The 12049-nt window shown below is 34.4% G+C and overlaps 1 protein-coding gene across 1 annotated transcript in view; it reads right to left on the reverse strand.

Moving 5' to 3' along the window:
• Dmd (dystrophin) overlaps positions 1-12049 on the reverse strand; it is a 1737386-nt gene that overhangs the window by 377765 nt on the left and 1347572 nt on the right. The window contains exon 52 of the mRNA XM_048796385.1: positions 10271-10431. Coding sequence (XP_048652342.1) covers positions 10271-10431 — 161 coding nt within the window. The remainder of the gene's footprint in view (positions 1-10270; positions 10432-12049) is intronic.

Genomic DNA, 12049 nt, shown 5'->3' on the forward strand with positions numbered 1-12049 from the left:
TATCTCACCAAAAACTAATAATAACATAAATAGAAATAGCTCAGAACCACATGTGGAAGGGATGAAGGGTGAGGTATTGACTTATTTAAGGTACCTCAATTAGACAGGGACAAGACGAGCACTGTGGGCCCAGGTACTGACATTAGAGGTAGAAAAACTATTTTCTTTCCTCTAGGGACAGGGGATACAGGATCCTTTTAAGATGGATGAGAATAAATCACAGATGTATTTCAATCATGTACTTTCCCTGGAGCTAAATTTTACCTATAATCCCATTGAAGTGGCAAACTTCTATTTGTGTTAATCAAAATGAAATCTGATGGAATGATTGTATATGATTCCCATATTCAGAAACAGAACTTGACAGAACCATCTTGCAAGCCTGGTTGGAGTGATGAAAAAAATACAGTCCTGAGTGGCAGGAGCCCTGAGGTCTAAGTCTGGTCTGGGCCAGAACCTGGCCACAGTGATCTTGAAAAGGTCACCAAATCTCTTTGAGCCTTTGCACTTTTCTTTGTAAAATGTCAAGCTTTTTAACCACCTTATTCAAGTTTGAATATTCAGTTCTAAAACTCTACCATCAATATATTTAGATCATTAATTGGCCAGAGACCTGTTAATAAGGTGGCAGCTTAAAATGGTCTCTGCTGCACATCATTACTAATGATAAAAATCATAGCCATAGCTTGGCACATGGTAGATTCTTAATAAATATTCTTGAATAAAAAAATCAGAATATCCAGTTAGAAAACCAGGATGTGTTATATAGATAGGCCAGTTTTACTTAGAAGCAAAATAAGGTTTCCATCTGAAAGTCTTAGGTTTATGTGTATGCATATCTTCTTTTTTTTGTTATTTCATCTAAAAGTCTTATTTTGTGAATCATTAGAGGGAAAAAAAAGTTTGCCCATTGGGAAAAATAGAGAGTTCTTATTCTGGGCTTACTCTTAAGTTCTATATACAAAGCTGAGTGTAACCTTTGAGTTATTTCCTGGAATTTCCTTAAGAGGTGGTTCTATTAGCTCTGCCTTTTTTAACCCAGTAGTTTCTTAAAGGAGATATTTATGTCCAAATACTCACAAGTTTCATGATTTGAACTACTGGTTGGGGCTTTTTCTTTGCTCTGCAACATTTTCTAGATGAAAGAACACTAGATGGACCCTAAAATTTAGAGTGATACAATTGTTCCATTCATTCAAAAAATGGTCACTGAGCAGACATAGGCAAGGACATTAACATAGTCATATCTGTAATTTGATCAGTATTTAATAGTGTTGTCATCCTATAGTATCATTCTGGTTCCCATATTATTTCTACCTCATCTATATGCATCCTATTTTGTGTCTATGTCTAGTAAGAGGGTTGTTGAACACAATTCTGTCACCATAATGATCCTCCTCATTTTAAAGAGCCATCATATTTATGGAGACTCAAACACATAAAAATATTTTACCAAATGCTAACTTGGGGGGACAGTCAATGATCAATTAATTCAAAACCACTTTTTGAAAAACGACAAGGATTTAGAAGTGTGGTATGTGACATGGTGACAGGAATATTGCTTCAAAGAATCTAAATAAATTTATAAGGGTTCATGAAATAAAGAAATGTGAAGAAAGAGGCAACAGAACAAAATCCAAAAGACCACATTCATCTGGGATAGCTACCATTAGAGAAGTTGTGAAAATGGGCATGTAGGCTGAAAAGTAGAGGTCAAAATCATCTTTTAAAAAAATGTAATAGGGGCTGGGGATATAGCTCAGTTGGTAGAGTGCTTGCCTCACGTGTATAAGCCCGGGGGGTTCAATCCCCAGCACCACACACAAATAATTGTAATAATGCTTAACATGAGATCTATCCTCTTATAAAATTTTAAGTGCCAACATCAGTATTGCTAACTATACTCTATGCTGTATAGCAGATCTCTAGAACTTATTCTTCTTCCATGACTGAAACATTATATCCACTTAGTAACAATTTTCCCCAACTTCTAGCATCCATCTTTCTATTTTCCACTTTTATGAGTTTGATTACATAGTCATCTTTAAATAAGGTGATACAAAGTTTCCATCTTATTTTTTTACTCCACTATTTAGTAAAAGTGAAGATAAGGGAATGTAATATCAGAAACATGTAGCCATTGTTTCAGATGGTCAACCACATGAACCAAAGAATTAATTTTTAAATGGGGTTAATCAATTTGAAGCAAAGCTGAAGAATGGTTGTATTTTAAGGCTGAAATTAATTTTTTAAAAATCTAATTACACTCAGTGAGAAAACATTTTTATGTGTTTTTTTGGAAGAATTTGTTTAACAAACTCCTTGTTAAGATTTAGTTTTCTGGGAGTCTTTTAAGATAAAAGTTTTATTCTCTGAGACAAAGGACATGGGCTAGAATAGAGCCCAGGCTGCTTGCAGGTCTGTGATATTTTGGAAGAATAATTTAGTGCCCACACAGCATCTTGAACAGCTGTTTGACTCTCAGTCCTAGGACTGGGTTGTTTCCAACAACCACTGGGGAAGTCACTTCCTACTGACAATAAAGTTGTTAAGCTCTGAACTGACCTTGAAGAATCACTAAAAACATCTTTATCTGTTCCCATGACCATTTAGAGAATTAGGTCTTAGATCATTTAGCCTAAACCCTAAAATCTGGAAATTCCTTCTGAAGTGATAGCACAAATGAATGGATTAATAGAAAATCCAGGGACAAATTAATTTATATCTGTTCTTGAGAGGCTCAGCCAAAATATGAGAATGTCAAGTGTAAATACTGTACCATTTGTGTTGTCTATCAAAATAATCCAAAAGCAGAACCCTTGATTTGCTCTAAGCACATATCTTCAAACATGATCTTCTTCAAGTCTTTCTCATAACCATAAATGGCACTAACAGTTACCTATTTATGCAAACTATAGACCTCAGAGTTATCTTTGACTTTTCTTTTTCTCTTGTACCCACATCCCATCTATCTTAAGAATTATCTCCTTAACCTTCAAAATATTTCTTGATTCAAATAATAATTTACCATATCCATCGTTTCCACTCTGGTCCAAGTCATTGTCATTTCCTTCCTAGATGACTTTGCCACCCTCCCAACTTTCTCTGTGCTTTCAGTTTTGCCCCTTCTGGTCAATTCTGTGTACAGTAGGCAGAGTCAACTCCTAAACACAATAAATCATGTCACATCATCCCTGCCGAGAGCCCTCCAGTTATGTCTCACCACACACAGATTAAAATCCACCTCCAAACTAAGGCCTACAAGACCATTAACTATCTGGCTTGTTTGTCTCTCTGTCTCTATGTAGTAGCCTGCTCTTATTTTCCTTGAGGAACACTGCCCATCTCACTTTTCCTTGAATACTCCCAATCTGTTCTTATACTCGGGGTTTTGAATTTGCTGCACATTCTGCCTTGAATGCTCTTCACCAAAGGTCTTTGCTTGGCTCATTCACTCACACAGATCTCTGCCCAAATGTGACCTTCTCAGATAGGTCAATATTCCTCCAGTATTTCTCTGTCCCGGCTTCATTTATTTTTTTTCTTCATAGCACTTACTACTATCTGGCATTATTTTACATATTAATGTATTGGTTTTACAATGTATATCCCATATTAAAATTGAACAACTATGGGTGCAAGGACTTGTTTTGTTTACTACTATATCCTCAACCCCTGCTATAGACACTCAATAAATAGCTCCTGAAAGGATCAATAAGTCTTCAGAATCTTAGTTATACAATTTTTCTGGGCAAAGGAAGAAAAACAGATCAGGGGTTCATTTGTAATTAAAGGAATAAAGTGCTTTGTGAAGGCAAAACACTATACAAATATTATTTTCAAAGTATTTGTCAAGATATCAAAATATTTTGACAAAGTAAAAAGAAAACTTTGGTAGAGAAATCAATTTGTAAATTGTTCACTTTTCATCTTGTCATAGTCATTAAAGAATAGCAGCAATTCCTAGATGACTCCATTCTTACATTTTTGATGATACAGCTACTTTTTAGAAGTTTTCCTCAAATGCCTAGAAATGCAGGTCTAAAAATAAGTCTTAAGTCTCTTCTATTCAGCATTCCTAAATATGACTGCATAGGATATCACACTTATGCAAGTATAATTTCCGCTATTAGTGATGAAGAATAGATCAAAAAGATGTCTATTTCCTCCAACATAGCTAAAAAGACATCTTAAAACAGTCATAACTAAAAATTAGATTTACAGGGGAGCCAAGCTTGTTTTGGAGTTTAGAAACTCCAAGAGGCCAGGTCATTGAATGTTGGAATGAATTACTCTATCACAACCTTTTGTTGTTTTTCAGAGGTGATAGGGGAGACTGCATTTTTCTTAACACAGAGCTGACTTAAATCTTAACATTCACAAATGGCACCCACAGACATTTTCTATTTCTGTGTAAAGAAAAGACAGAGAACTCATCTAGTTACCATATGTACTAAAATGTACCCAAAGCAAGCAGGCCAGCATTGATAATAGAATTAGCTTAAATAAATGTATAATCTACAACATGATTTCAGGATAATTTTATTGAATTTCTGAACCTCTGCCTCACTTCATGGTGACTTCCGAAGAAATCGAACATGCATAATATATGACCTGACAAATGAACAAGTAAACTACTTTATTCAAGCCTTTTCATTTGTCAACAGCATCCAAGTAATAATGGCTTTCTGTCCACTGTTTTAATAATGTATGTATTGATTACTTCCATCTAAATCTTAACCAGAAAATATTGGGAAGCTTTGAAGGTGTCCTTAATGGTCTCTAGGGAAGGTATTATAGAGATTTTTAAATTGAAAGATAAAAACCTAATGACAAACAATTTCACTAGTAAAAATGTAAACAAAAAGTCATTACCTACAGCGTTCTTATAATCAAGACCTAATCCCCTTTTGGATTTGGGATTAGAAGAAAGGAATGAAATAAACTCATGGTTTATTACAGTTTTCCTTAGAAATTCCCTACTATGATTTGCTCCTTTAAGCCTGTCTCTAGGTTAATCACAGAAGAAGATGAGTAATAAATATCACTTTAGTGACTGCTCAAGTAAAACAAAGGAAGTCAGTTTTAAAAATATATCTGGACCAGAATAATACTCACTAATTGAAAACGAGTCAGTCTAGTGAGGCAAGTAATGAGGAACTGTAAAAGCCAGGATAATATATTCAAAAGATATAAAAATTGGTCAGTTTATATTTGCTAAGGCACATTTGAGCTTTAATTATTTATAACACTTCACCACATATGGAGCATTATTTTATTAATTAGTCTTGAGAGCCATTCAGTTGTAGTTGTTATGCTGCCCAGCTGGTTTGGGGAACACAGATCCACTCTCCTGGGTGTGAAAATTACTTTGAGGAGTGAGACTATGGTCCCTGTATGGACTATCTTAGAATTACCTACAGGAAAATCATATATCTTTCTACCACAGAAACTGAGACTGATTATATATTTTCACTTGAAGAAAACAGCATAAGAAATATGACATTTTGCTATCAACTTTCATCATTAATATGAAATGATATCCAAAGAAAATGTGAATTATCTTTTTTAAAAATTCCCGATTTATACAAAATAAAAGCAAATCTGAACAACGTTTGATTATAGTTTCAACATTTGACATCTTAATGGGATATGTGTTCCCATAAAAAGCAAAAACCAAGGGCACTAATAATTTACAACAGATTGTAAGCAAATGATTTTAAAAAGGTGACACTGCAAATACATGGGGAATAAGTTTCCGATTACAAGTGACCCATCTTGATACCAAACATTCTATATAAACAACAACTGAATCAAGAAACACAAATAAAGCTAGGTAATTTATAATCCTATAAAAACAGCAAAATAAAACAAAAGTCTAATAAAAGTAAAGTACAATATCTGTAAATGACTAGATCTTGAGGGAGCTTTATCCTGATTGTGTTTCCTTTTTCTCTTTCTAACAGACTTCAGAAAATTGGATGGAATGATCCAGTTTCAAGGATTTTCTTTTGTTCTTTTTGTCCACAGCTAACAAGTGTATCACTAACCAGATGACCCTTGCATTATAGCTATGAAAAGGCTACTGCATCAATGTGACAAAACTGAATACAATCAGTGCTAAATTATTCTCTCATTGGCATTCAGGAGTGATGATGCCCTCTGAGGAAAGGAGAGTAAGACACTTTATGACAAGAATTTTCCTTAAAGATACCAAAAGAGACACATGAGATCACTGGGCCAGACTATAAATAAAAACAACATGCATCAAAGTAACTCTACACACTTTACAAAAAGATGCTTAGTTGGGAATAAACAGAAAACCCTGTAGGTAAGGAAGGAACATCACTATTCCTTCTTTCCTTGTCTTTGTTGTTGGTAGACCAGAGAAGGAAAAAGGTTAATGTTAGTTCACTATTTATTTTTCCTTCTTCCCACTCCCTCTCCTTTCTTTTTTTCCTTGATTCCCTTTTCCATTATGTATTGTCTACCATGTACTAGGCAATATGTAAAGTTGTAGGTATAAAAATGACACCTCACCCTCACCACAAAAAGCTTCTTGGAGTATGTGGTATATGCAGGGTGATTGACATTCATCAAATAATCACACATATGCACAATGACAAAGAATGGTTAAGTCATACAAGGAAAGGTAGACAGAGTTATGATAGTATATAAAAGCTAGATTTGGTAAAATGTGGGCATTACACGAAAGTTTGCATAATGACTGAGCCAAGATGTGAAGGATTAGTAGATGATAATGTGGGCATTATGAGGGTATAGGTGTGGATAGAAAGGGTTTCAGACAGAGGACCAGTATGTTCAAAATGTTACCTGAGAGAAATATTGAGAACTTAAACAAAATAAGACAGTATGACTGGTGTTCTACTAGCAAGGAAAAGAGCAGTAAGAAAAGAAAAGGCTGAGTTCAAACCAGCCACAGAAGACATTATGCCTCTAACTTGAGATTTTGGCCTTTTTCCAAGGGGATTGAGAAGCCACCAAAGTGTGTGAAGATGAAGACTGATGTAATTCAATTTACATTTTTACATAGACTAGTCTGAGTGAAATGTAGAGATTGCAGTGTAGGGGTGGTAAGAACAGATGCAGAAAGGTTAAGAGAAATAGGTTTCGTAACTATGGTGAGGACAGTAGTACAGAGTTGCAAAATAGTTTGGAGGTAAACTGACCCATGGATGTGGTAACAACTGAAGGCTGGAGGTTGGTCACTCTGAAAAGGAACCTTGCTAATTTGCTGTCATGTTGCTTGGTTAGCAGAAAATATGTAGATCCTCCAAGTTTTGAGGTTTTAGAGATTGCAGCAACAAAAAAGATTAAAAAAAAAAAGGTTTGAGAGCATTGGAAAACAGGAAAATGTGAGATGATTAAATCTAAGTTGTAATTGGAGGTAGGTAAACATGAAGTAGGACTAGAAGTAATGTGTAAAACACAGAGTTATCAATGGGCTAGAAGTCCTGTTAGGTCAAAGAAAGGTAATAGGTGAGCACACCTGAGTGAACACATGAATCAAGAAAGGATTATTTAACTCTGGTACATGTTACCCTAACTCTAGCATTTACATTTCCCTGAATCACATCATGAGGTGAAATTCCTGAGTCAAGACTGAGAGTTTTAAGTACAAACGTTTTACCACTATTAAAAAGCTACCAAAGCCAATAACCAGGGATAGCAAAATAGTATCTATAATAAAATACTGGCTAAAAGGGACCATGAAAATTATTTGTGACATATCCTCATTTTTCAGTTGCTGAACAAAGTAGTGATGGCAATCAAAATTTATGACGAATATTACTAGTCTCAATCTCCTGATTCCTGGTGCACTTGTAAAATGATTTATTTTCTTTGGTTTCTGGAACTAGATTAAAATTACAGATTTTTACAGAAACTCAATCTCATTTCACCTTATCATATAATGTCTTCTATTTAAAATGTTCACCGTTCTCAATGAATATTTTCTGCATACATACCATTGTTTTGACTATTTATTCAAATAACGTTTAAAAATATAGCAGTGTTAAATTTTATCACACTATAAAAGCTAACTTAAGATTCTTAATTATTCTTGAAAATAGAAGGGAGATATGTGGGATAGAGGAAGGGTATGAGGGGAAGGGAGAAGGAATGGGACAAGGGAAGAATGGTGGAATGAATCTGACCTAATTTTCCTTTGTACCTATATGAATACACTACAGTGAATCACAACTTTATGTATATCCAAGAGACACTAGTTAAAAGAAAAACTATAAAGAGAAGAAAGATTAATAGAATAGAGGAAAGTGAATAGGGAGGATGGAAGGAAAAGAGGAAGTACTGGGGACTAAATTAGAGCAAATTATATTCCATCCTTGTATAATTATGACAAAATGAACCATAATATTATGTATAACTAAAATGAACTAATAAAAAATAAAATGACAAAAGATATTCTGGTTTATATAAAAGGAAATAGCTAAGGGAGAAACTGGCAGTTTTCTGGGCATTCTTTTGCAAAGACCCCTGGGTCTTCTTACATGTTCTCTTCCCCTTTTGTAATCTTCTATATTCCCTTCTTTGGAATAATGGAAACCCTTGACATTTCTTTGAGATGCCACCTTTGGCTGAGTCTCCATAGAGATGTTTCCTTTAAGTACTGAACATACAAAAGGGGTGCAATTTTATCAAATTTTTGTTATTTGGTAATAATTTATTTGGTTGGCTATTCATTTCTGTTCGTGTGTCTTTTATTCTCATTTCAAAAAGACTTACTGTCAGTGTCCATTCTACATCAGATGTTTTGCTAGGCTATAGGTCTTAGAAGTGAGCAAGGCCACATCTCTGCCTTTCTCACTCAGAGCCTAGAAGAGCAGATAGAAACGTAAAAAAAAGAAACAACTGATCACTGCTGGAGAATGCTAGTAACCAAATCATTATTTTTTAAAATTGTCAAAGTACAATACAAACATTTATCTTCCTTATCCCATATGAATAGTACACTGGGTACTCAAATAGTACATTGGGTATCTTCCCTATCCCATAAGAATATACAAAGATTATTTTCTCATATTTTCCAGATAAAAAAGGAAAATTAAATGATAGAAATTTGCAATTAGCACATTGCAACTTCTAGCAAGTAATCATTAACAGCTGCTAAAATTATACACAAAAGAGAAAACAAGGTATTATGTGTCTCCTGATGATAGAAGAATACGCTAACATATATTAAGCAGTCTTGAAAAAAAAAGCCAAACCTGTTTATGATCAGATAGGTAGGTCACTAGCCACATTCAGTTGGTAGTCACTAGCTACTTATGGATACTGAGCCCTTGGAATATAACTAAGATGACTTAAGATGTGCTGTGGGAAACACATTTTTATATTGATTGCATGTTGAAATGACAATAGCAATTTTATTACAGTTATGTACGAAGTAACCATAGAGGAAACTGGGTAGAATGTACAGGGAAACTTGGTTACTTTATAACTTATTGAAAAAAAAGGGAAAGAATTTGAGAGATAAATTAGCCAAATGCAATGTGTGGCTCTCATTTCAATTCTCATTTAAAACAAAACAAGAAAATAACAAATTTTGACTGTATGAGAGAAAAAAATTTAATACTTACTGGACATTCAATATTTTGCAACTATTGATTTTTTTTCACAATAGTAGTACCCTGGTTACTTATGAAGAGTTAACCCATATCTTCTTGAGATACATTTTGTTTTCAGTACTTAAGAACTTTTGTAGTTCTCTGCTTTCCCATCTGTTTCTTTTTATTATAATTATTAGAACATATTAATGGTACAATCTTTTTTGAGACACTTCCTGAAATATTTATGAATAAAGTGACATATGCCTAACTGTCACTTTATTGTAGTTCGCAGTAGGTTTATATGCCTAAGATCTGCTTCAAAATAATGGGGGAAGAAGAGGAGGCATACATGTAATAAGCCTGGCCATGAATTGATGACTGTTGATGTCTGATGAATACATGAGTATTTATTACAACATTCTGTCTACTTTTGTAAATGTTCAATGTTTTCCATGATAAAAAGGTTTTAAAAATAGCCAAAAGAGATGGGCAATTTCTTAAAGGGTATTATTAATGTGGGTGCCTCTGACATTTAAAATATAATGGTGTGCATTATTTATAATTGACCCTTGGATAAGAGTAATGAAAAAAATCTCTACTCAACTTAATTTTGAACAAAACTAATTTTAAAGTAGTCACTTAATGCTTACTATGTACAAGGCACTAGGGTTAAAAATGTCCTACCCTGTGTACATCATTCTGCTTCTGAACTGCTGGAAAATCGCCTCCAATAGGTGCATGCCTGCTTAATTCATCATCTTTCAGCTGGAGCCACACCAGCAGTTCCTGAAGAGAGAGGTGCAGACGCTTCCATTGGTCAGAACTGGCTTCCAAATGGGACCTGAAAAATAATAGGGGAAAATTATGTCAGAATATTCTAGAAATATAATTGATGATTCTAACAATTCCTTTTTATTGGTTGGTTATTTCCATAGTGTATAAACCTACTGTGAACTTCATAGTAGAATTCACTAAAAATCTGACTTCCTGTTTTTGAGAGCCATCATATAGGGTGGGAGGGTATTTGGGTGGCAATTTTGAGGAAAGGCAGTAGTCAGACATTTATCTGTTTCCACATTTATCATCTAAAGACTTGGGGCATGACATATACACTGAAATTGATCACTTTTCCATCCCTATTATAGTCAATAATTCTTAATGTTTCTGGTAGAAAAAAATGGATCCAGTGACTAATAAAAAACCCTCCATATTCATGTGACTCATGCTCATACTGGAATTCTTTCTACTTTGAGAAATGGAAAGGTCTCTCCCCACAATTTGACTTTTCCATTTCTACACCCTAGGCAGCCTTTTCCATCGACTCCTTCCGTCTGGCGTCTGTTCCTTTCTGCTCCTCTTCCATATGCTTCTCCTTTGCCTCTACCCTTCTTTATTCCTGTGCACCTGGGATTTGTTTTCACCAAGTTCCGACATTTTCTGCTTCATTTCCCTTGTGTAAAATGTACTGAGACAACAACTCACGTGGAAGAGGAAAATCAGACGTTTGTCTGAAAGCTTCTCCCAAACATGAATAATTAAGGCAGTAGACTGAGTGCTTTACCATCGACTGTATTTAGAACATGTAAATCCTTAGAAGCCATTTAAGAATATACAATGAATGATCTGTGCTATAAAATCCACATTTCACTTGAGGATGAGAAGCTAAATGAATAAAATAAATCATCATCGAAAAAACAAAGAGGAAAGGCAGGATGTTAGCAAAACTTTATCCTCAGGTACATCTGGAATTTGCTGCGTCACTCTCGTATTACCAGCAAGCACTAATTAATTCATAAAATTAATGCTGCCTATAATATAAATATAATAAACTCTCCAATGCTGCAAAGTTTGAAATGTAAAGTAAACCAGCCAGGTAGAACAACATTTCCTTTGGCCATTTGATAACTTGGCCTAACATATCAAATACAATTCTCCTTCTGGTCTCAGTCTGAAAGAATCACCAAAGAGTACCTATTACTGAAATTGAATTGTTTCAAACATTCTGAAGGCTAATATGAAAGTCTTAAAAATGTGCAAATACAATGACCTGCAAGCTTAAGTTTGAGGAATTCATACTAAGAAAATAACTGGAAAATCATACCAAGATATAATAGAAAAATTTTTATTTATAGCATCATTGATGGCTGTTATAAAGTAGAAAGAAACTGAAATATTCAATATTAGGGAATTGGTTACACACATCATGATGAATTCATACAATGAAATGCTATGTAATGTTCCATATAATAATATAGGTAAATATTTATGGATGTGGAAAAGATCATGTCAGTTATAAAAATGAATATAATCTGGTAAATGGATGGAACTAGAGACTATCATAATAAGTGAAATAAATCAATCACCCCCAAACCAAAGGCCAAATGTTCTCTCTGATATGTTAATGCTGACTCACAATAGATGGGGTTGGGGGAGAGGAGTGGAGGTTCGCCTGATTGAAC

The sequence above is a fragment of the Marmota marmota genome, unplaced genomic scaffold (genome assembly GCF_001458135.2).
Source record: "Marmota marmota marmota unplaced genomic scaffold, marMar, whole genome shotgun sequence".
Lineage (NCBI taxonomy): Eukaryota > Metazoa > Chordata > Mammalia > Rodentia > Sciuridae > Marmota > Marmota marmota.